At 39.2% G+C, this 22,250-nt stretch overlaps 1 protein-coding gene across 1 annotated transcript in view; it reads right to left on the minus strand.

The window, feature by feature from the left end:
- Positions 1-256: 256 nt before the first annotated feature.
- beat-IIa (beaten path IIa) overlaps positions 257-22,250 on the minus strand; it is a 44,465-nt gene continuing 22,471 nt past the window's right edge. Inside the window, exons 3-7 of the mRNA XM_068301057.1 lie at positions 11,162-11,376; positions 10,020-10,155; positions 6,970-7,103; positions 1,619-1,904; positions 257-1,427 (exon numbers count right to left, since the gene is read on the minus strand). Of these exons, the coding sequence (XP_068157158.1) occupies positions 1,024-1,427; positions 1,619-1,904; positions 6,970-7,103; positions 10,020-10,155; positions 11,162-11,376 (1,175 nt within the window). The 3' untranslated portion in view covers positions 257-1,023. The remainder of the gene's footprint in view (positions 1,428-1,618; positions 1,905-6,969; positions 7,104-10,019; positions 10,156-11,161; positions 11,377-22,250) is intronic.

Here is a 22,250-nt window from a genome sequence, read left to right on the forward strand (position 1 = left end):
GTCTTTAAAAAAAAAAAGAATTTGGATGTCGACCCCAAGTAAATGACGATAATTCGTTTGGGTAATAGTAGCGAGGCAAGACGCCCAAATCAATGTCACCCATTGGAACTTTCTTGCTGCATCCCTAAACGATGTTTCATTATTTATTTAAAAATGATTTTGGAACTACTCTAATAATCTAGAGCCTTAAGTGGCTCCTTGATAGTTAATCGCTGAAATCCAAAAATGAGTATACATAATGAAGAGAACAAAGTAGTTAAAATTAACACACATTTTGTTTTATTTAATTTCACCGACATTTACAATATGCCCGTAGCAGGCTTTGATTTCGTAATTTAATTTATTATATTAAGTTTCATTTTACGTTTAATTTAAATATATTTTACACAGATCTTTTTTTTTTGGTTTTCGTTTCCACTCATTTTCTTCTTGTTATTTTGCATTATTTAACACATACCTTTGGTTTTTTGGTTTAATCATTTGTGGCAATTGCCAGAAAAGTATTGCCAATAAAACAAACAAATTATGTTACTTCTCTGACAGTTTGCACACTTCAAATAGATTTTAGTTTGATGTTTTTATGATGTTTTGTTTTTCTCTTTTTGTTTTCTTTTGTGATCATCGGGCAGGGCGACCAAGGGATCTTTGTAAACACTTATTATAATGTCTACGATTTTTGTTTGTTTTTGTCAATTCTTTTTTTTTGACTGTTTTTGGTTTTCATGCTTTTAAGACTAGGCTAGTTATGTGTAAATGTAAATGTGTTTCATGGCTTAAATATAATTTGTTTTGTTTGCTTTTTTTTGGGTGTTTTTAGCTCGCTAGTAGACGCCACATGGCAAATATGTGGACAAAAGCATTTCTAAAATGAAAATCTCCTCTTAAACGAAATGCAAAACTGAAATTAAAAATGAAATTAAATCTAAATATTTTCAGTATGTACTTAAACAATTTGGAATTGCATACAAAATGTCAATACTCCGTCGATTACTTAAACGATTTAACTAACTTTGAACTAATCCTTTAAGCTACTTCTGTGTGAACTGGCCAGGCCAGAGGCTGCATAGGCGCCTTGAAGGCGCTGCAACCGGACAGATGACGCCGCTGATTGGAATGTTTTGTTGCTATATCTCGAGTTGCAGCTGCAAGTTCTGTTGGCCGTGATAATGACGACGACGACAACGGGGTGGCTGTTGGTTCGCGGTTGTCGGCAAAAACGGATGCAAGTCCAATCACAATTAGCTCTTGGCCCAGGCCCATGTCCATTCCCATGCCCAGGCTCATGTCCATGTGGCTAAGGACGAGTAGAGCTAGTGCAGCAGCCATAATGACTGGCGCCGAATGGACGCCGGGTCGCGATGCTGCCGACGATGTCGAGAAATACGAGCTAAAAAAGTTTTTCAAACTCGAGTCGGATGAGAGCGTAACTAAAGCCGGAAATAGCAACAGCAAAAAACAAAAAAACAAAAAAACAACAAAATTACAATGAAAGTTAATACCCGAGCGGCACCCAACGAGAGAGAATGGAGGGAGAAAGAGAGAGCAAACGGAAACGGAAGGTAAATATCAGTTAGGTTATTGCATAAGTAGGCCAAATTACTCCCAAACTGAAACCTACCACGTGCCGGTATAGGATCCTTTTGCGGTGTGCCCAATTCAATTTCCTTGTACTCCTGATAGAGGTCACCAATTTGGGCGGTGCAGCGCAGCAGTAAGCTGCCAGTATTCGGTGCATAGACTGGACCACCATGGCCATAGACGGAATTCTCACCATATCCCTCATTGTTATAGATGGCCGGATTAACGCTGGAGAAGTGCACGCCCTGCAGTTGTAGTTTCACTGAAATGCGCGAGGCAATCAGATTATCAATGGTACGGATATACTGCACTTCCACATTGGTTAACTGCAATAAAAGAGAGAACAGCCAAGAGGGAAATGAGTGAAATAGAAACAAACTCAAAGAAAGCGAAGGAGAAGGAGACAGAGAGAAAGAGAGGGAAAAAGAATTATAATTTTCAAAATCGGGCTGTTTACTTTGCGCTTCGAAATGCATTTGCATATTTTAGGGCGAAACGACAAGGACAACATTTGGCAACGTTTAAGCCCTCACGCTCGTAATACTTGGATGAAGACAGACAGACAATGTGGACGGACGGACAGTCGCACGGACAAAGGGACGGAAGGCCGTAAAGGGAAAAAAAAACTTTTGCCAGCCAGCATCTTGTCGCCATTTGCAAGTTGGCACAGTTTGTCGCAGAGAGAGAGAGAGAGCGAGAGATCGAGTCATGCTAGAGTGAGGGAGTGGTAGATGGTGTCTATGTCTTTAGGTCCACATGTGCTGCCTAGCCAGAAGACACTTGGGCTTCTGCATGGAAATTATGTATCAAGGAACTTTATCTGTGTTAATGTAATGCAGCAAAAAGCAAGCGATGGCGGCACAGCCTGAGCAGAGCACAAACAAAAATCCACCAAAGAGCCCAAGGAGACAGGCCAGGCCAAGCAAAACTTCTTTTTTCTTCCTTACTTTACTTTATGCACATTAGCAGGACAAAACCAAAAATGCTGCGCCGTAAGACGACACCGACACATTGACGAAAGTTTTGCCCGCTTTGCAGCAGCAGCGCCAGCATCAGCAGCATCTGAAGGAGGCCTGTTTCTTTGGATCTTTGTTGCTCCATCTCTTGAAGCTCCTTTCATTTTGGAGCTTTCCTTTCATGCCTTTCTTCTTATGCATGCGCCATTGCTGCCTTTCATTTGACTTGCAATTGTACGAAGCACATCTACATACACGTGTCTGGTGTGTGTGTGTGTGTATGTATATGTCTAAGTTCCTTGTCCATGTCCCTGCTCGTGTTCTTGCTGCGTAAGTCCACTTTATTTGCGCTCGGCTCTAAGATGCTTAGACTTGCATTTGGCTTAAATGCTGCTGCCAACTCACAGCCAGACTCCAGCTCCAGCTTTGCCTTGGGATGTGGCTGTGGCTTCTTTCCCATTCCCCCTTTCGCCTTTTCAGCAGTTTAAGCTTTAGCTCCCGATTCGGCTCCTTCATGCGAGAACAGCTTTTATGCTTAATGGCAGTTATTTAGTGCAATTCACTGTAAAATTGTTGCCATAAGAGAATTTACCGCTCGCCATCCCCCATGTTCATATGTATCTCTTTGTGTGTGTGCGTGTGTATCAGTGTGTTAGTTTTTCGCTTCTCTCTCTCCTTCTCTCTGTGTGAGGGGATTTGCGCTTAGATAAATAATTTTCTTTTATTTTTTCTCCCATTTTATATGTTGGATGCCAAAAAGCAGATGTTTAAGTAGCACCAGTTTTTCTAGTATTTTTCTATCGCCATATACAGTATATACATTTGTACACTTTTCTTTTATTCTATTTTGTTTCTCTACCCTTTCATCCCATGTTGTGTATACAAGAGAAATTATACATATGTCCGTGCATATATTTTTAATAGTTTTATGCATTTTAGTTTTGGCTCAAGTCTAGGGGGTTTTAACACAGTTTGCTGGACAGTTTTGTGGTGTGATAATGCGACAGAAAACTTAAGCGAAAAATGCTTTAGCAAAATAAATATTCAACATCTGTTGACAAAAAAATGTAGATAATCGGTTGTGTGTAATATCTCAAGATTATAATGAAGTCTATTTAAGCTTTTGAAAGGTTATTGCTAAGTAGCAACTGACTTAAAACCCTGAACGTTTCTCCTTCACAAACTAACAAGAAATTCAATTTTCAAGGCAAAATATTTAGTTCGATCTCTAATTCAGCAGTTTAAGTGTGTTATTTTGTGGGTTTTAGTTGGTCATTGTCCCTAAGACAAACTCAAAGAACAAATTTTAAACTTATTTATAGATTTATCTTTAAAGCTCATAAAATTTTGTGACAAATATCATTTTCTCATGGATATCAAATAAAGTGGACCATTCCATGGATAAACGTAAGTAAGAGTCAATTTTCAACTGCATGGAACATTGATATTGCTGCATCTTGTGAGTCCTGAGCATGTCTAATAAATTTATGTAATATATATATGACATATTTTGTTTGCTATATCGATAGCCCTGCAAAACAGTAATCTTTGAATTGTTACTGCAAGAACTTGCCAAGAATGTATGTATGTATGTATATCCTTACATAGTGAGGCACACTCTAAGGCAAAGGAGTTTGCCAAAAGAAATGGCATGCTGAGTGTCCTGTTTTCTCGTTGCTCAGTGTCTGGTTGGAAGAAGCTTTTTTCAATTTTCCGCTAAATTTGGCAGGGCTCAAGTGCTATTTGTCTTCATTAAGCGCGCCTAGAATGCGCCTAGGCAGCATTTGGGTTGGCAGCATTCGGTCCGTTCGTTCGTTCGTTCAACCCCGTATAGAGCATACTGTACATAGGGAGACGCTTAACATTTTGCGTAGCATTTTAAAGGCAAACGCCAAATGACATACAGCAGTTATTAATTGGCAATTTACATGCCAAATGATTAATGCCTGTGCCTTGTGTGCCCCAAAACAGCGGAAGCATTCAGAACCTTAAAAACGAAGCCACAGCAGCCTTTTAGACCAAGACACATATGTCACACAGAGCAGGAGAGTTGGAGGTGGGAGAGAGAAAGTGCCTTTTTTTGTGTGGAGTGGGGTTGAGGAAAATGCGGATGTGGTGCGGATGGATGTTGGAGCTGTGTGGTGCCTTGCAAATTACTGCTGTGGCATTTTACCGCAAAAACTTTGTCAACATAAAGTTGTGCTCTGGCTTGGACTCCCAACTCTGACTACGACTATGGCAATGTCTCCTTGCACCTTTTAACGCAAACTTTGCCAGCAGCTCGAGATGTGTCGGAAGTGCCTGAGTGTATGTATTTGTGTGTGCCCCTTCAGCCCTTCCACCATTCCGCACGTTCGTGTTGATTTGCACAGCATGAAAAATTCATTTGTTTCCTGTGATCGGCAATTGTAATATATCTTCCTCCTGCGGTATCGTTTTCTACTCAATTTTAGTCAATGTCTGTTACGTTTGCTTACTGTTTGTTGTCTTGCCATTGCCGAAAGTGCTCCATATAGTAGTCCTACTACCCGAGCTTCTTGTCTCCTACTCCTCCTCCTGCTCCTCGACTATTGGAGTAGCATTGCCGATAAGCTATCATTTCATTTCCAGGCAACAACCCCTTTTATTTTTTCTTTTTGCTCCTCTGTTCTTTTTTTTTTTTTTTTTTGGCACTCTAAGAGGATCATGGAGCCTTGGCTCATGCAACGTTTCGAGCTTCGAATTATTGCGGTGCAAATGATTTGAATTCATTTATCATGTTTAATGCGAACATGCCAAGCAAGTAGAATGTGGCAAGCAACCATTTTTCACTGGCATTGACATTACTTTGAAAGCGCCCTAGAGCCAAGACACCAAGCAGTGAAAGAGAGAGAGTCAAGTCAACGATGGTAGATAATAAAGAGAGCATAGTGAATTTGGGCGGCTGATAACTAGGCTAAATCGACAAAAAAAAATCATTCATTCAATATCGAAGTTAAACCAAATTAACAAAAACAAAAAATGCGACAGTCAGTGAAATTTAAATCTTTATGACATAGATTCAAGACAATTTAATTCCTATTCAAACTGTCGAATGTCTCTATTCAACCATATAGATAATAAAGAATTTAAGATCTTTAAAAGTTTATACTTAAACGAAAATATTCCATTTCATTTTCTTTCGTCTTTCCACTCTATCGACATTTAGACGTACATATGTGTGTACGTATGTGGGCGTATCGGATGTCTATTGTGGTTGGCAATGCTTAATTTTACTGAGGTTTTTCCTATTCCGCATTCACAACTTGGCTTGGCTTGTGGTTTAAGACCAGCTCTACTCTTTTGTCATGTAAAATTATGCACCCTCCTAGAAGCATACTCATTGATTTCTTCTCTTATACGTTGTTGCTGTCGAATGTTAAGAGCATATGCAACCTGTTAGCCACATGGTCATATAAGACAGTCACGCCCCCAACCCATGGTAGCCTCCCATTCTCTTAAACCCATTCAATGGCAAACAGAGGCAGAAGCAGCAGCAGCAGCAGAAAAATCAGAAGGCAAAAGCAAACAACGAGCATTTTGCCTTGACCATTTAAAATGCTCTTGACCATTTAAAATGCTCTTGACATCAAAATTATATAAAGAGTGGAGAGATGGTGAAGTGGTGTAGAGGCAGGCGTTGATAAAGGCAAAGGCGAAGGCGACGTGGTAGCTGCTTTCCACGTATTGAAAAAGAGACGGGTAGGATGGGCAAAAAGTGTCGCATGTGGCCTGCATATTCATAAAATTGCAATGGCAAAAAACATAGCACTGACAGCTCTCTGGCAGACAGGACTACAACAAGGACAACAATAACAACAATGATGGTGCCCAACCAAAAGTGAAAATTCACAGAGATAGAAAAGGAAAGCAATGTAGGGGGAGTTGGTGAAATGAGTCCTCGACAAAGGATCTGGTATGTATATGTATATGTGTTTGCCATCGCATTGAAATCCATTTTTACACACAGTAACTAAATGACAAAAAGTAGTCGACTCTGGTGGTGGTGGTGGTGAAGGCACAGACGATCACAGCTGTGCCGCATGCATTGTTAATACACACGACAATCCTTACGCTGGCTGGCAGGCTGTGAAATTGCGCATACGCCATAGTGTACCAACGACGGACGCATAAAGCCCCAAAGGCGAAACCCTTTTGATTAGAGCCTTGTTCTCGGCATGTTCATTTCTCATCAGAATAGACAAGAAAAGGGAACTTCAAAGGATTTACGGGTCCTGACCCGTTGTCAGATTTGTTTTCTTTTTCTTTATCCCATTTGTCCCGCGTCGCCTCTCACCCTATCGGCCCATTGGTTTTCTTTTATTTTTCCCCTTCTTTGAATTAAAATAAAATTGAAATAAAAAAAAATATATGTACATCCATATATGTAAATGTGTTTAGGTGTATGCTTACTCACCACCATATTGTTGATCGTCAATGTCAGCTCGACTTTTGGACGTGAGGGTGGAGTACTGCAATTGGCACGCAAGACATCGCCGGGCTCATAACGAGTGTGCTCCGTAGATAGCTGTGGACGTTTATCGGGTAACTCTGGAAATGAAGAAAAATGGAAAAAAGTGTAAGGGTTAAGTGGGCGTTCAATTCAATTAGTTTTCTGACCAGTTCAGGGGGCCGCATACTTCAGCAAATACATTAAATAGGCGCGCATAAGTGGAGACGGAAAGGACGGGGCCAAATCTCCTTCAGTAACAACCGCAGGTTAAGCTCAACTTTTTAATTAAGTCAAGCAAAGCAGATAGAACAGGCCAGATGAATGGAGAGGCGTTAGGGGCCAAAGAAAAAGGCAAAGGCAAAGGCGGCATACAGCTCAAAGTAACTAATGAAGAAAGTAATTTCCATGACAAAGACAGCACCAAAAACTTTGCTTTCTCTTTTTAGCCCCAAAGGCAACTTGCACGCCTCTTGCTTTCTTTCTCTCTCTCCCAATCTCTCTAGGGCGGAATGAGAATGTGTCTCGAATCCTAATCCTATCCCCCACACTCTACTACTTTGGCACTTTTTGCGCTTTTTGCTGTTGCGTTGCTTCTTTTGCTGTTACTGCGGCTTTGTGCAGATTCTGACCTTTTCGTTTTAGCCATTTTGAGAAAAATCTTCTTAATGAGGGTCAGTTTGTGTGGCAAGTTTCAAGTTTAATTTAGCTGCTGACCAGCCTACTTTGCACTTGGTCTTGCATCCCATTCTCACTGGCAACCACACACAGTCTCCTGTCATTAAGTTATTAAAGTTAAAGCTGTTTGGTCCAAAAAATGTTTGCCAACTATAAACTTTTGACTTGTGCACGAGCACAGAAAGGAATGTGACCCTGGCACTGTGACTTAATGAAAGCATGAATTAGCATAACTTTTGGGATGCCTGTTCTGCTATGCTGGCCCCTCCATTTATCTACACTCTCACTATCTTTGCAGCCATTTTGTTGTCCTTGCCGCGAATGAAGGCGCAAGGACAAAAGTGTTTATTTTATGTGCCATCGTAGTCGTCGACGTCGTCGTCGTCGTTGTCTTTGTCGTCGCTGTAGCCGTAGTCTGGCGTCTTGGCCCGCAATCTGATTGCCACTTGAGCTCATTAACACACGATTAAACCTCAGAGTTATTCCAGACGAGGACAGAGCCTGATGTTCTTAGCTTCTCTACTTGCTGCTGCATAAGTGAATGGGTGACTGAGAAACTGTGTGAGTGAGCATGAAACTATGAAAAAGAAAAAATAAACTAAGCAAACTCGTAAATGCATAAAATATACACGTAAATGCGACAAATGCCTAATGAAATTAAAATCAGGCAAAGGAAAACAGATTGAAGCTTAAAGCCTATTGCAAAGCAATTTGGAAATCTGTTTTCTGTCTCGTCTTTTACCCACAACTTTAGCCAACCATCACACCATCCGACTTCATCGTCAGCTCTGTCTGCCGTAGTAATTTATTGTTTAGCCCGCAAGTTATTGGGGTTTTAGTGTCGACGACATTAGGCATAAGCCACAAAAGCCTACACACAACACACACACACACGGTCCCAAACACACATATGCTCTAAGATTTGAGGCTGGCTTCTGTCAGTATGTCAGTTGAGTCGCTAGCTGGCTTATCTTACATTGATGTATAGCTTACAAAAACACCAAGAACAAGAACTTTGAGCAATTAAACGCAAAAGCATTTAATGAAACTTTAATAATCAAGGCGTCACGCGTCCTTGAAACGCCACAGGGTGCCCACGCCCCCAACATTGTTTCGCCCAATAACCTCATGAATTTAAAGCAAATGCATGATCAAAGCTTTAATCCCTTGATGCCAGTTAAGCAAAAGCGGCCAATTAAATGGGCTAAATGCGGCGTTAAATATAAAGCAGCGAACAGAACAGGCAGCAAAAACCAACGCAAAGAGAGGGCAGCAGCAAGGAAAAACGGGTAACGGAAAGGGGATAAGGCCAATCTAATAAGGGCCAGGACGCGCCAGACATCTAAATGTTTAATGCTGGGCAACAACAACATTCAGCCATTGAGCCAGAGAGCCAGCCATCTACCCAGGCGAGCACTCAATCATGCACACGCACACAGCATGGCCAAAAAGTGGATAGGGGGATAGGGGCGAAATCGCGCAGCAAGTGGCATAAAAATCAACCACTAAAGCAGAATTTAGCTGTCAGAGAAGCAAAAGCGAATTTCTAGAATATTTAAGGCCAAGCGGATATAAAGATTAACTTTGCTGCTGATGTGGCAGCAGCAAGTGAACTGTTTGTTTGTTCAACCTCTGCTTCTCTCTTTTTCTCTTAGATTACACATACGCTCCATATGCTGTCGCCTTTGTCGACCCAGTAACCCAATGCCAAAGCGCCTTCCAATGATTGACAATTGTCTACGATTTCTGCCAGCATCAGCTGCAATGACTAAATAGTTGTTAACCTAAAGCTGAAGCTGAAACTCAAATCAAACTTGCCCTCATTACTTTTCATGACCTCTTTTGAAGCAGAGAAATACATACAATGAGAGAGTGAGAAGCTGATTAAATTCGTAATTCAAAGCGCAACTTGGTACGCTCATTTAAAACGCATAAAGCCGTAAAATGCGTGAAGCGTGCAGGTACGACTACCAAATGACCACTTTGCCTCCCCACTTATCTGGCAGACTCGAAATGGCCTGTTATTGACGCAATTTTCAGCGCAAGCTACTTTTTGGCCCAGCACACACACACACACGCACACAAAAGTTATCCCAGCGCCAGATTGGCTGTATGCCTGTCTGTCAGTGACCTTGGTTAGCGCCAAAACAAATTGCCCTCGTCGCTTGCCAAAAAGTTTTACGCCATCTAAGACCAAGCTAGCTACAGGTACAGCCAAATGCCCAACATTAACTGTACGCACTTGAGAGAAATGCTATGTAGGTAAAAAGCGACCGCAGTTTGTTTTTCAGCTGATATCTTCTACCTGAGGATGACACAGAGCTTTGCGGTGAACTTACCCACAACTTGCATGATGCCGACAGCGGTGGCCGTTGAGAAGAGTGGAGCATCGGCGGTGACTTCGCATGAAAAGTTTCCAGATAATCCAAATCCAACGTTGCGTATAAGAACCTGGGTGGCATTCGAGCTGGTTACCTGTTGAACGAGACGTTAACAAAAAGAAAAATTCAATTAATTTAACATAAATTGAGATTGACTTAAACTAAAGTTTCTATATTGATTGAATTTAGAGATGGTCGCGTTCCCCATTTTCAAACGTCCTGCAACTGTCCGCAATCTGACATCAAACTCAACAATGAAATGCACTTAAATTTATTAAAAGGGGGAAAAAAAAACAACATCAACGGCACAAAAAAAAACGCTAAAAAAATGACTCTCAAGCCAAGTAAAAGTTTAGCCACAAAAACAAAAAAAACTAAAGATAAACTTGCTGGACGAAATAAAATAGAAAAAAAAACAAGGTAAAAAGGATGCCAATAGCCTGATGAAATATTTAGCCATGGCAACTTTATCGTTATAAACTTTTTCAATAATCTAGCCAAAAATAACTAAAATTGCCTTCCCAATGCCACCCACCGTACACACACATACAGAGAGAGTCAATTCTCAGGTGCATCAGGGTTTGGCCAGGTGGGCGACAAAATTTTCCAGACGCTGCTGCATACAACGAAATTTAAATTACATTTTTGCATCCAGGTGTCGGTTCTGTGGCACAGCTTTTCTTTCTTCCCTCATCCTTTTTTTTCACTTTGGGTTTTATTTTTTTTTTTTTATTTGAGGTTTTGGAATTCCTTTCCTGAATAACCGCCAATAACAATAAAACTGTCAGACTGAATATGCATGAGCGAAAAGTTTTTAAAATATACAATATAAATAAATGCAGTGTGCGCGCAATTAAGGGCGTCAAAGTGGCGCCGGTCAGCCAAAGGCAGTCAACCAGCCAAACAGCCAGCCACACAAAGACAGATATAAAGATATATACATATACATATGTATGTATATAGATATATACGAGGAAGGACATCCAGATGGCAGTACAGAATATCTCATGCCATTCTTGCTCTCCCTTATTCATTCGCATTTTCTTATTGTGTGTTTCTTTTGGTTTATTTACTTTTTTGTTTTTGTGTGTAATACTTACATCGACATGAATACCAGGAAATGGAAACACTTTCGTATTGGGAAACTCGCCAGGCGTATAACGGTAAAATTCCAATTGACCGCGATAGAATTTGGCCGAATAAAGCGGTGCCCCATCCAGATCATACATACAACGAAGCACCACGTGCTGGCCCCGTCGCACTGCCGGTGGTTCAATGATTAAATTGACATTGCGTAGTGCACACTCGACAAGCTCTGCAAAAATGGAAAAGCCAAAAGAAAACATATAAAAATAAGTAAGTATATGTCACCAACTAATACACTATAATTTGAGAACTGATATGGATTCTTCTTCAAATTGAAACCTTCGCACCACAATTTTGACCTCATCTTAATTTAAAAAGACCAAAATATTCTTGATAATTGTATTACAAACTTGAAATCAAAGTGAATGTATCTACACTATGTATTTAGAATGCATAAAAACTTGTATAAATGCAAGTCAGATGGGAATTACGTGGCACAAGACAGAGAGGATTTCAATTGGAATTTAGTGTATTTATTTAAATAAATTATTGAAATATTGTCCACAACCAATAGCCATGGCATTGATAGCACATAAGCCGATGCTTAAATCAACCGCAATCGGCGAGTCAGGTATTTGGTCGGGGTGGACTGACAAAAATATCGAGCATAAATATTTTTCCTGCATTCAACATGATGACCATGCCCACTAAAATGCTCAAAATGTCATTGCAATAAATGGGATACAAATATTTTTTAACTCTTATTTTTTTATTTTTGTCACAAAATGTTTGTCATATTTGTTTAAAGCTCGTTCAACGAGGCGATTAAATGATTTATAAATATTTTTGGCCAAAGCGAAGAATGATGAGTTTATAATTGAAATATGCACAACAACAATGCGTTAGAAAATACATGAAATATTCCATATTAAATGGTAAATTGAAAACGCCAGATGCAAATTGAAAAATTGTGTCATTTGAAAGCAGATTAAAAATTAAACGGACTTTAATTTAGTGAACCAAAGAAAATATGTTTATGAAAATCGTTTAGATATCTATAATAATAGCATAAGCTCATTTCAAGGATATTTATTCTTTTGATTTGACCCCATTTTTCTTAGCGAAAGCAAGAATTTTACTTCATTTGAATGGTTTTGTGATACCCTTCGTAATGGCGTTAAGTATACGACTAGATTAGGCTTTTCTTTACTAAAAATGTTGGGCTAATGCCCAAGTTCATCACCAAATATTTACTCTCGCTAGCTCCCATTTAATTTGTAAAAACAGGTTAATTATTAGAATATTGTAAATAAAAAAGCCCTTCATCAAAGAGTATTGAAAGTTCGCTGTTACATTAGGCTTTTTTCTTTCTCTCTCTGAATTTCTTTTCAAAATCGAGTGTTTGTGTTTGCTTTCCAAGTTTTATTAATTACCAAACAATCAACGTCAATTTCCGGCAACTTTATGACCGACCATTTCAGAGTCGTTTGTCAACAAATGCGTAGCATAATTCAAGGCGCAGTGGTACAAGATCCGAGCTGTGTATTAGACTCGAGGGGTGCGGCAGTGTTCGGTGGGGTTTCTGGCGGAGGGATTTGCCGTTTTGTGTTTTACAAGCATTTGTCGACACTGCCAAACATAGCCTAACAAGGCACTCAAAATTTTTTATATCTTATTTGGGTCACATTTCATGCGGCTGTGCCCTTAAGAATAATGGCACATAATTTGCGGCTTTGCCGAGCGGCTGGCTCCACCATGAAGAAGATACGCCTTGCCCATATAGAGACGGCAGGCGGCAGACGACATACGGAATGCGGGCTATAGGATATGGGGGAAATGGAGTCAGCGTGTTGTTGTTGGCTGGTGTTGGTGTTGGTGATGGTTATGGTATGAAGCTTGTAAATCTCTCGCGAGGCGAATAAAATAAAATTGTTTTCATTTTTTTCATCCGCCAGCTGTGCGTAATTCATTACCTATGGGAGTTGTTTGCATGTGAGTATATCAGGCGATATCTTTTTGTGCATGGCTTTCATTACTGTCCTTCTCGTCTGTTCATCCAAACCAAAAATCAGCTCCTGTCGAATTGGCCTTTAACATTTTCTGTGAAATTCCTTCTTGTGTGCATATTGACCTTAATGGCCAAGCCGGCATAATTGGCCAAATGTGTCGTACCTTTCGATCAGGATTGAAGTTAAAGTTGCAGTTGCAGTCGTAGGAGGGTGTCCTTAGTCACATAAATATTTGCAGACTGAAATCGAAAATTTCGCTTGTTTGCCAATTGAAAATTGGAAAGTGCAAACAGCAGGAAGCAACAGCAATAACAACAGCAACAACTGAGAAAGCAAAGAGCTATAACAGAAGAAGGGATGGGAAAGGAAACTGTAGCTAAGAAATGCAACCGCAAATACTTGCTTATTGCTGGCAAAAGTTTGCTTGTTAGTGTTTGGGTCGAAAGTGCAGCTAGAAATCATAGCAAAGAGTCAGAAGAGAAAGAGTAGAAAGGAGTGAGAAAAAAAAGCCCAAACAATGTCTATAAATCTACAAGCATATACACTGGCTCACAAACACGCACAGCTGCATAGAGATATATGTACATACAAGTACTTGTGTACTTGTAGTCGTTCTAAGGTAGACGAAAGTTTGTGCAAAAGTCACATATTTGTTCGATTTTGCTAAGTGCTCGCTTACAAGTGCCTCTGTCCTTATCCTTTTGCGATTTGTTTACATGCCAACTCAACCCAACCCAATTCAGTAGTGCACTGCAAAACGTAGTGGAACATAAGCGAGTTGGGCGAGAACGTGGCAGAGAATTTTCCTTTAAATATCAACCGAATGCATTGGGAAGTTAGTGCAGTTTCCCTGCTATTTTCTGGCCATGCCAGATCTCCCTTGGCGCTTTCGTCCATCGGTTCTGGGTGTCCAAGCAAAAGCGTACACTTTTCACGCTCTTTTCACCGCATTTTCTTTTCACATAGCCCCTGGGCAGTGTTTCATGGCAAGGTGATACTAGTGTTGTGCGATGGATTGGCTAAGGGGGTGGGGAAGGGGGACAACATTGTTTATTGTTTTCCAATCTCGCCAGAGTGCGTCATTGCGGGAATTGTTTGGCGACGGCATCAGGTCCGCCGAAAACCGCAAGTGATACTAAATTGAAAAGTTAGATGCCATTTTTTTCCTTGCCCTCAGGGAGCAAATGTTGCTTTCTCTGTTTCTTTTTTCCACTTTTTTTGTCGTTTCGTTTCGTTTCGTTTTGTTTTGTTTGTAGTAGTAGAAGTAGTAGTTCAGCAAAGTTGGGAAATTTGTTTTTCTTTCCCTACAACCTCCGCCCACCCCAATGGACGTTATTTAGTTTCGCTTTGTTTTTGTTTTGTTTTACTTTTTACGTTCTCTTAAATTGATCGATTGCTTTTACAGAGTGCTATCCAATTCTAGAACTCAATATCTTGACTTTAAATCAGGTAATGCAAAGCAAATCGTACAGAACAAACTATCCAAAAGGCAGTAACCAAAGAAAATAACTGTATATAGTCCTAAAACTTGAGAACTGATAAAAGTTGCAGTTGGATTTTATTGACAATCGGGATGTGATCCTATACACAAGATATCGAATAAGTAAATTTGTAGCCAGAAGTTATTATTTGAGGAAATCTTCAAGAGATGAATTTCCATTTAAATGGAAAAGTTTGGAAGCTTCTTTGAAGATGAAAGAGGCATCTATGTAGAGCTTTGAGTAAATAATAAACCACCCTCCTAGACGTTTTGGTTGCATTCCCCATCTCCAAATGATGCTTACTTCCATTTGTAATGTATGCCAAATCCTCAAAACGTGGCCCAAGCAACAGGCAAAGGAGTAGTAAAATATGACAATATTTATCGCTGCATAATAATTTGTAGACTGCCACGCTCCATGTTCCCTTATGATGAAGCCAAAAGCAAACAATACCATGTAATATATTGTTGTATGTAAGTCTCTTTGTGTGTGGGTGTACACGTATATGTGTGTATGTTGTGGGTGTGTGTGTGTGTGTGGGGAAGGTGCTGACTATTGTTTTGGTATTTAATAGGCTTTCGTTGCAAATTCAAATGAAAATTGTTGCTTCTTGTACCATGTTCCATGTGCCATGTGTGTTTGCCAGGCGTCTTCGTCAAGCATATTGAAAGATTTATCATGCACAAGCACAAGGCGGAGGCAATGAACCAAATGAGCCAATGGGAAACACAAACGACAATTCACCTGTCTTTGGGCCCCTTCTGTGGTCTGGCTGGAACTCGTCTGGCCGAGTCGATTAGATGGCTGACTTTGTTGACACTGGCGCCGCCACAAGAGCATATAATCATGCCGGCTACCAACTTGCCTACTTGCCTACATACCTACATATGTATGTATAATGGAATTTCTAATAACTGCCACATCTGCTTGCTATGCCAGGTCAACAGCGTTTTAGAGTCAAACCAGTAGACGACCATTACCACTAGTTAGCGTTTGCTTTGGTGCTGAGGTTGGCTTGGGGCGGCAATGGCGGGCGGGGTTGGTCAAGAGCACTAAGCCAAGCCAAGCACCCTGCCAACATGCACTCGAACTGGCAAATATCCACTCCACTACCACCTCGCTCCATCTCTCTTATCCTGTCTGTCTTCTCTGTTCTGCACGACCGCAGGCCAAAAAGCAATTTAATTAACATAAAAAACACAACTCGCACAATTCAAAACCATAAATCAGAAAGCTCTGCGCACACGCCCAACACTAAACTAATACTTTGGTCACGGCGAGACGACAGAGAAGGCACCCTTTAAATGTGTGTGTGTGTATGGGATAAAATTCTAGGGGAGGTCTGATAAAAAAAGAAATAACCCGACAGTGAAACACTTCTAATGAAACGCAAACTGGCGGTTATGGTTTTTTGTTACAAAACCCTTTTCGACTCTTTACTTTTTGTGTAGTCTCCGCGCGATTTCTGTTGTTGTAAAAACTTAATGTTTGCCTTCCACACGGGGTAGGAGGGAGGGTTGGCCCTATGTTATAACCCAACCTCTGCATCTCATGTCCAAAGGGCATCAACATAAGCAAAAAGTCAAACTCACGCCAACATAATTTAGTTAAAACTCTCTTTTGCCTTTTGTTGTATCTTTCTGTTTTACTTCCCCCTCCACAGCTCAATAGATACACATACATAGGTATGTAGATATAAGGAGTGGCATTTGTTGGTGGTTAAAGTAAAAAGGGTGGAGGGGGAAAAAAAAAAAACATAAAACATTATAATTTGTTATTCTGTATTTGATTGAAAAGTAAATGAGTTGTTGTTGTTCTTGGAGTGGGTGTTAAAAAGAAAGAAAAAACAATTGCAATTTACTAAGTGGTTTTTTTACACTTTCTATGCAAATTATTGAGAGGAATGAGTTTTAATTACAAATTAATCATGTGTAAATCATATGAAGCTAATGAAATAACAATTTATTGTAATTAAAAATTTTTATTTACATCATTCTAAATAGCAAAGATAGCAATCGATAAATAAAAAGTTCGACAGCTTGTGGATATAGTTGCATTTACATTACTGCAGTATTTTTTGATTATTTAATTTATAATATTAATCAATTTAATATCCATATTACAAATTCGCTTGGTTTTAAAGAGACAAACAATTTATGCAAAACTATCAAATTGAATAGATGGAGAAAAAAACATATGGTTTTTAATACGATACAACTAGCTTAGCCTTTAGTTAAGACTGAATATGGCATTCCCTGGTCTGTCAGCAGTTTTTTTAATATATAGTTTATAATGATGTTACAAATCTCACTACAATTTCATAATAAATTCTATAGTGGTCTGCAAAGAGCCAACAAGAATGGACATTAAAGAGCAACGAATTTGCAACGAATTCTCTCGTATTATAAGAAAAACAGTCCAAAAATGTATTCTGTATAGTGTGTGAAACAAATAAACCAAAGAGCTCTCGGCTTTAGGCACTCGGCGTTGCTTTATGAAAACAAAATCCCGACATTCTCGAGAGGCTGCTAAAAAAAAAAAAAAAAATAACAAAACAAAAAAGAGAGCAAAAAGAAGCACTTCCTGGTCTCTGCTTGCAAACAGTGTAAACAAGAATATATATGTATAAAAATATATACGATAAATGAAAAAATAATAACAAACATTAATCTGAGTGTGGAGGAGGAGGTGGAGGGGTGGAAGTGGATGATGATGCTCCAGCTTGAGCTAAGCTAACCAAGAGCACAGACGGTGCAAGAGTTTCATTCTTTGCACAGAAGCGCTAAGCAAATAAAACAAAAAAGGATAACAGCGGGCAAATATTTTTGTGTAGTCGAGTGTAAATATATAAATATATGCCTGTATGTGTGTATGCATGGGTGTGTGTGTGTGTTTGGAAGTGTGTCGATGTGTTTATATAGTTTTATGCTGGTGACATTGCTTTAGCTTTGGCTATGTTTTTAGTTTTGCTGTAGCATCTTTCTTTCGTTTTATATTTGCCAATTTTCATTTGCTATGCACACATACACATACAGATATAGAAAGAGGGAGCGACACACTACTTTTGTGTAAATGTGTGAATGTGTGGATTTTTTTTCTATTTGCTTAGCTTGTTTTTTCTACATTTTACCCAGACCCAGGCAGCAATGTGTTTGCCACTCACTTGGCGTATACGCAACGAGACGCAACAACACAACGCGGCAAGGCAGGCAGAAGCACGGCGTAACGACGACTCAATTGAGGCAGGGCAGCAAACATTTTGTTATCTCTCTACCAGCATCGATGCCGAATGGATTTTTAGTTCTCTTTTCATTTTTCTCTGTTGGTATTTTTTTCAGCTTTTCTTCTTTTTCTGTATTTTTTGTCCATTTTCTAGTTGTTGTTGTTGTGCGCTTTGTGTTCATTCAGTTTTTCATTTGGCCTCAGCCCCAGTGCTTGAACGCTTATCTCGCTTGCCGCATCGCGAACTGCTTGTAAATAGGCATTCATGGCCTGACACTAATGGAACTTTTGACCGTTTGCAACAACTCGTTGGCATTGCATTTACTGAAGCGCCATATGAGTCCGTTGTCGTTGTCGTTTTATGTTTCCTTTTTTTTGTTTTTGTCTTCCTTTGTCCATTGCGTAGATTTAAATTCGTGCAAGTTCATTTGTTTCTGCCTTCCATTGATATCTCAGAAGTTTTGACGAGTTAACAAACAATTGACTGCATTCACTTGAATTCCATTGTCTGTCTGGTTAACCGAATCACCTTACAAACAGTTTTTTGGCAAATGAAATATTTTCCATACAATTTGTTGATACAAATATGTAAGTATTTATTTTCTCAAGCTAGCATATGGTTTGAAAAAGTTATAATGAATTTTCATGCTGCATATATGCATATGTGAGTGTGAGTGAAAATATAATCTAAATACAGTAGCAGCTGCTCCACAAACGCATCACGATACAAACATACAAGGAAAGAGCCATCATAGAGTTGCTAGATAAGCGACAATGGCATTCGGATATTTCAGTTTTTGGTAACTAAAGCACGACAGTAACAACAGGGTAAGAGGGATAAAGGAGTCAGAACTGTGACGAGTTTGAGAGCGGGGGGTAGAAAGATATCTATTCCGTTTTATGTTTACAATTTGGCATTGGTTTTTGTCCAGAGTTTTGGTATGCATACATACGTAGTGGTGTATATGTGTGTGTGATTTATGCATAAATTGATGTGGCTATTTGTTTGTTTGGCAAAAAGCGCATTTGCCATGAACATCCTGGTGGCAATGGTGGCATCCTGGCTTTATTGCAGCCATGGTCCAGGGTCCTGGGTCCTAACACACTGGCATTGCAGCAAAAAACATTCATAATTTTAATTAAGTCATAGAAACGTGATCATTGCCACGCTCTCAACTTTTGCATTTGGATAATGTTATGGTTCTCCTTTCCCTAACACTTACCCTTCCCTCATTCTCTCACTTTCGGTTGTGTGTGTGTGTTGCAAACCCCTCTAGTCACAGTTTTTGTTATTTTTTGTGCTGGTCTTGTTTTTGTTATTTGGTTTACGATGCTCACAAAATTACTCTTGAAATTTATCCTCGAGCCTTATTAGTTATTTACGCAGCAGGCGCGCTCAGCATGTGCATCAGGCCCAGCCCCAGACCAGTGTGTGTTTGTCTATGTTGGTCTGTGGGTGTGGTATATGTTTGTAAATGGTATTATGCAAACGGCCTGGCAAAATGTGTACAGTTCTGTTTGCTCCATCATCCTGCCCACCAGCGTGCAACACCAACCATTGCAGATTTATGGCCTGCAGCAGTTTTCTCTGTATAGGTTTTCCTTTTTTCTCTCCCTCTCTCTCTGTCTCGTTTTTGTTTTACACTACGTTTTGTTTATTTGTTTTTGCAATTGTTAAAAGTTTATGTCGTTTTTGTTGTGACTGTTGCATTTCGCACACAGTTTGCACTTGGACTCCTTTATCTCCTGCCCCACTCACTCCCCTTCGCCCTATTCGCCCTATTCCTCTCCCTCTCTTTTTCTGTATATCTGTCTGTGAACAGTTTTTGTTGCATATTTATTTGGTTTATTTTGTTGAAAACATTTTTGTATGCTCTGTGCCAGTTGGCCGTTTTTGTGATTTGCTGTTCTCTTTTTTTAATTATACTTATGTATGTATATACTATATGCATATACATATATATAAGTAAATATGTATTCCCCTTGTAGCTTAATTAAACGTGAACTATTGCCAGACGGACTTTCTTTTATAGCATTGCATTGTATGAACAACTTCTTATATTGCCGAAATCGTATACTCTTTGCACTTGAAATGTGATAAACTTTTCCCTTTTAATTAGAATGAAAACTAGTAACATTTTTTTTAAATACTTTCAAAAATTGGTTTCTCAGGGTTTGTCACTTGCGAACAAAACACGACAAATAAATAAAATATTAAACTGAGAGGCAAAAAGAGTTGTTAGTTTTCTATGCTCGAATGCATTTTTTTATAAAAGTAATAAATGGCTTCTCTTTTTGTGAGTCCTATATCATTTGAAAACTAATAATAAATGAAACTCGAAAAAGGAATCCACATTTAAATTCCTTTCCTTTCTACAATTTAGCAACTACTTTGACGCGGAAAACCAATCTATTACGGATTCCAAATAATAGATTCTCTTTGATTTCAAATTACTTTATTTTCGAGTGCCAGAAAAAACAAATGTTTTTTTTTTAATTGGCATCCCTAATTATCACTGTATTCCTCAATTTGCATATAACTTCATAATACACTATTTTAATCCTGTGTAGTCATTTATTATAATATTAATATCAGTTCGGGATATACATATATTTTCTGGGTACTTACTTATGTCAAAAGTAAAGTTTATTCAAACTTCTTTGCAATTAAAAGAACACTCTCCAGACAGACGAATACCTTCCCACTGAATGTGCTAATGAGCCTAATTATTTCAACTATTTTGCCAAATGCACACATTCAGACGGCCACATAGATACACACACTTACAGAGCCACAGACAGGGAGACATTTTTAGAAGCTTCTCAAACTAGGAGACAGAATTTGCCAAATTTTGCTAATGATAAATAAATTATCCGACAGACAGGCTACATAAAATGTACCACCCATGCCCTGGCTTTTCTCTTACACTAAGGGTATTCATTCCCCTGCCACCTCTTATCATTATCATTGGCTTTCTGGCAACCAACACCACAAACAGAAAACAAATAAACTCACTGGCAATGCGAAATGCTAAGTATACGCCCCGTGGCCCCTTAGATCTGGCCTCTTACTATTTGCGGGTCTGTATGGCATGGAGAAAAAGAGTGTTGGAAATGCCACGGACTGCAGGGGGTTTTGTGGGAGGGGGTATATTTGCGGTCGCATTACTGAAAAGCAAGCGCACACGCGTTAATAAACAAAATCTGTTGCTAATGTACAAAATAAGTTAATTATGGCAACGCAAATGCGTAAATGTGACAACGACAAAGCTGGCGACTGCTACGAGAAATGGCAATGGCAAGGGGGAAGTTAGATCGCGTGGAATGGAATGGTAGAAGCGGAGTTAAGTTTTGCAATAGCTTTTTGAAATTCAAGTTGAAATTTCTACTTTTTGTTGTTACATTTGGTTTGTTGGCCCTAACCGAAACTAAGCCATGCCATTCCCTTTGTTCTTCCCCTCTGCAACAATTGCAAAGGCAAACGAAACCAAACTGCAGATCCGGTAAAGAGAACAGGTAGTTAGAGAAAAGGGTTCTGAGGGATGTGAGGGCGAGTGTGTTGCAACGAAAAGGATACCATAAAATTGTATGAATAAATAAGAACAAATAGTGCTCTAAAAACGTAACACAGCGAAACATGAGGCTAGACTACGTTTTATTTTGCACATTTCGGCATAATTTTTATCAATCTAAAATAAATTAAGTTCAGTCTTCTCTCTACCTCTCCCCCTGCCTTTTGCTTACACTTTTCTGCAGCTCTCATTTTGTCTATCTAATGCAGTGACCAATTGAAATTTGCATTTCGTGGGCAAATTTCGCATATTTTATTTGTAATTTGTTTGCTGCTTGTCAATATTATTTTGCAATTAATATTTCAATGGCATTATTTTTTTTCATTCCCGATTTTGTGGCGAAATATTTATTGAAATTGGTTTTCATAGCCATTGGCAAAGGACATTGTCAATTGGTAAAATTTAATGGTCAGGACCACCTCATGACGTGGGCAATGGAAAAGCATTATAAAGACGTCGAATTGAGTCAAAAAGTTTATACTTTTTATATGATGGAATCTTAGATTTAGATATATATGTATATCGAAGGGCATTCTGTTCCCTTCTGTTTATTTATATTTCGTTTAAAAGTTTCAGTAGTTAGGCCACCGCATTTTTTGGTTAAACCGCTCCTGTTTCTTTTTTTTGGGTGTATGTGTCAGAGTTGTTGCACTCGTACTGCAAACTCATACAAAATGGCATGTCAAATCATTTTTCAAACTGTATTTTTGTTATTATTGGGTGCTGCGTATGGTTAAAATGAAATTGATTATAAATGACTGAAACATAAATCGTTTGGCCAAAGAAGTCAGTACAGTCGCCAGGCAGCATCGGGCAGCA

The sequence above is a fragment of the Drosophila tropicalis genome, unplaced genomic scaffold (genome assembly GCF_018151085.1).
Source record: "Drosophila tropicalis isolate 14030-0801.00 unplaced genomic scaffold, ASM1815108v1 contig_878, whole genome shotgun sequence".
In the NCBI taxonomy this organism is placed as follows: Eukaryota; Metazoa; Arthropoda; class Insecta; order Diptera; family Drosophilidae; genus Drosophila; species Drosophila tropicalis.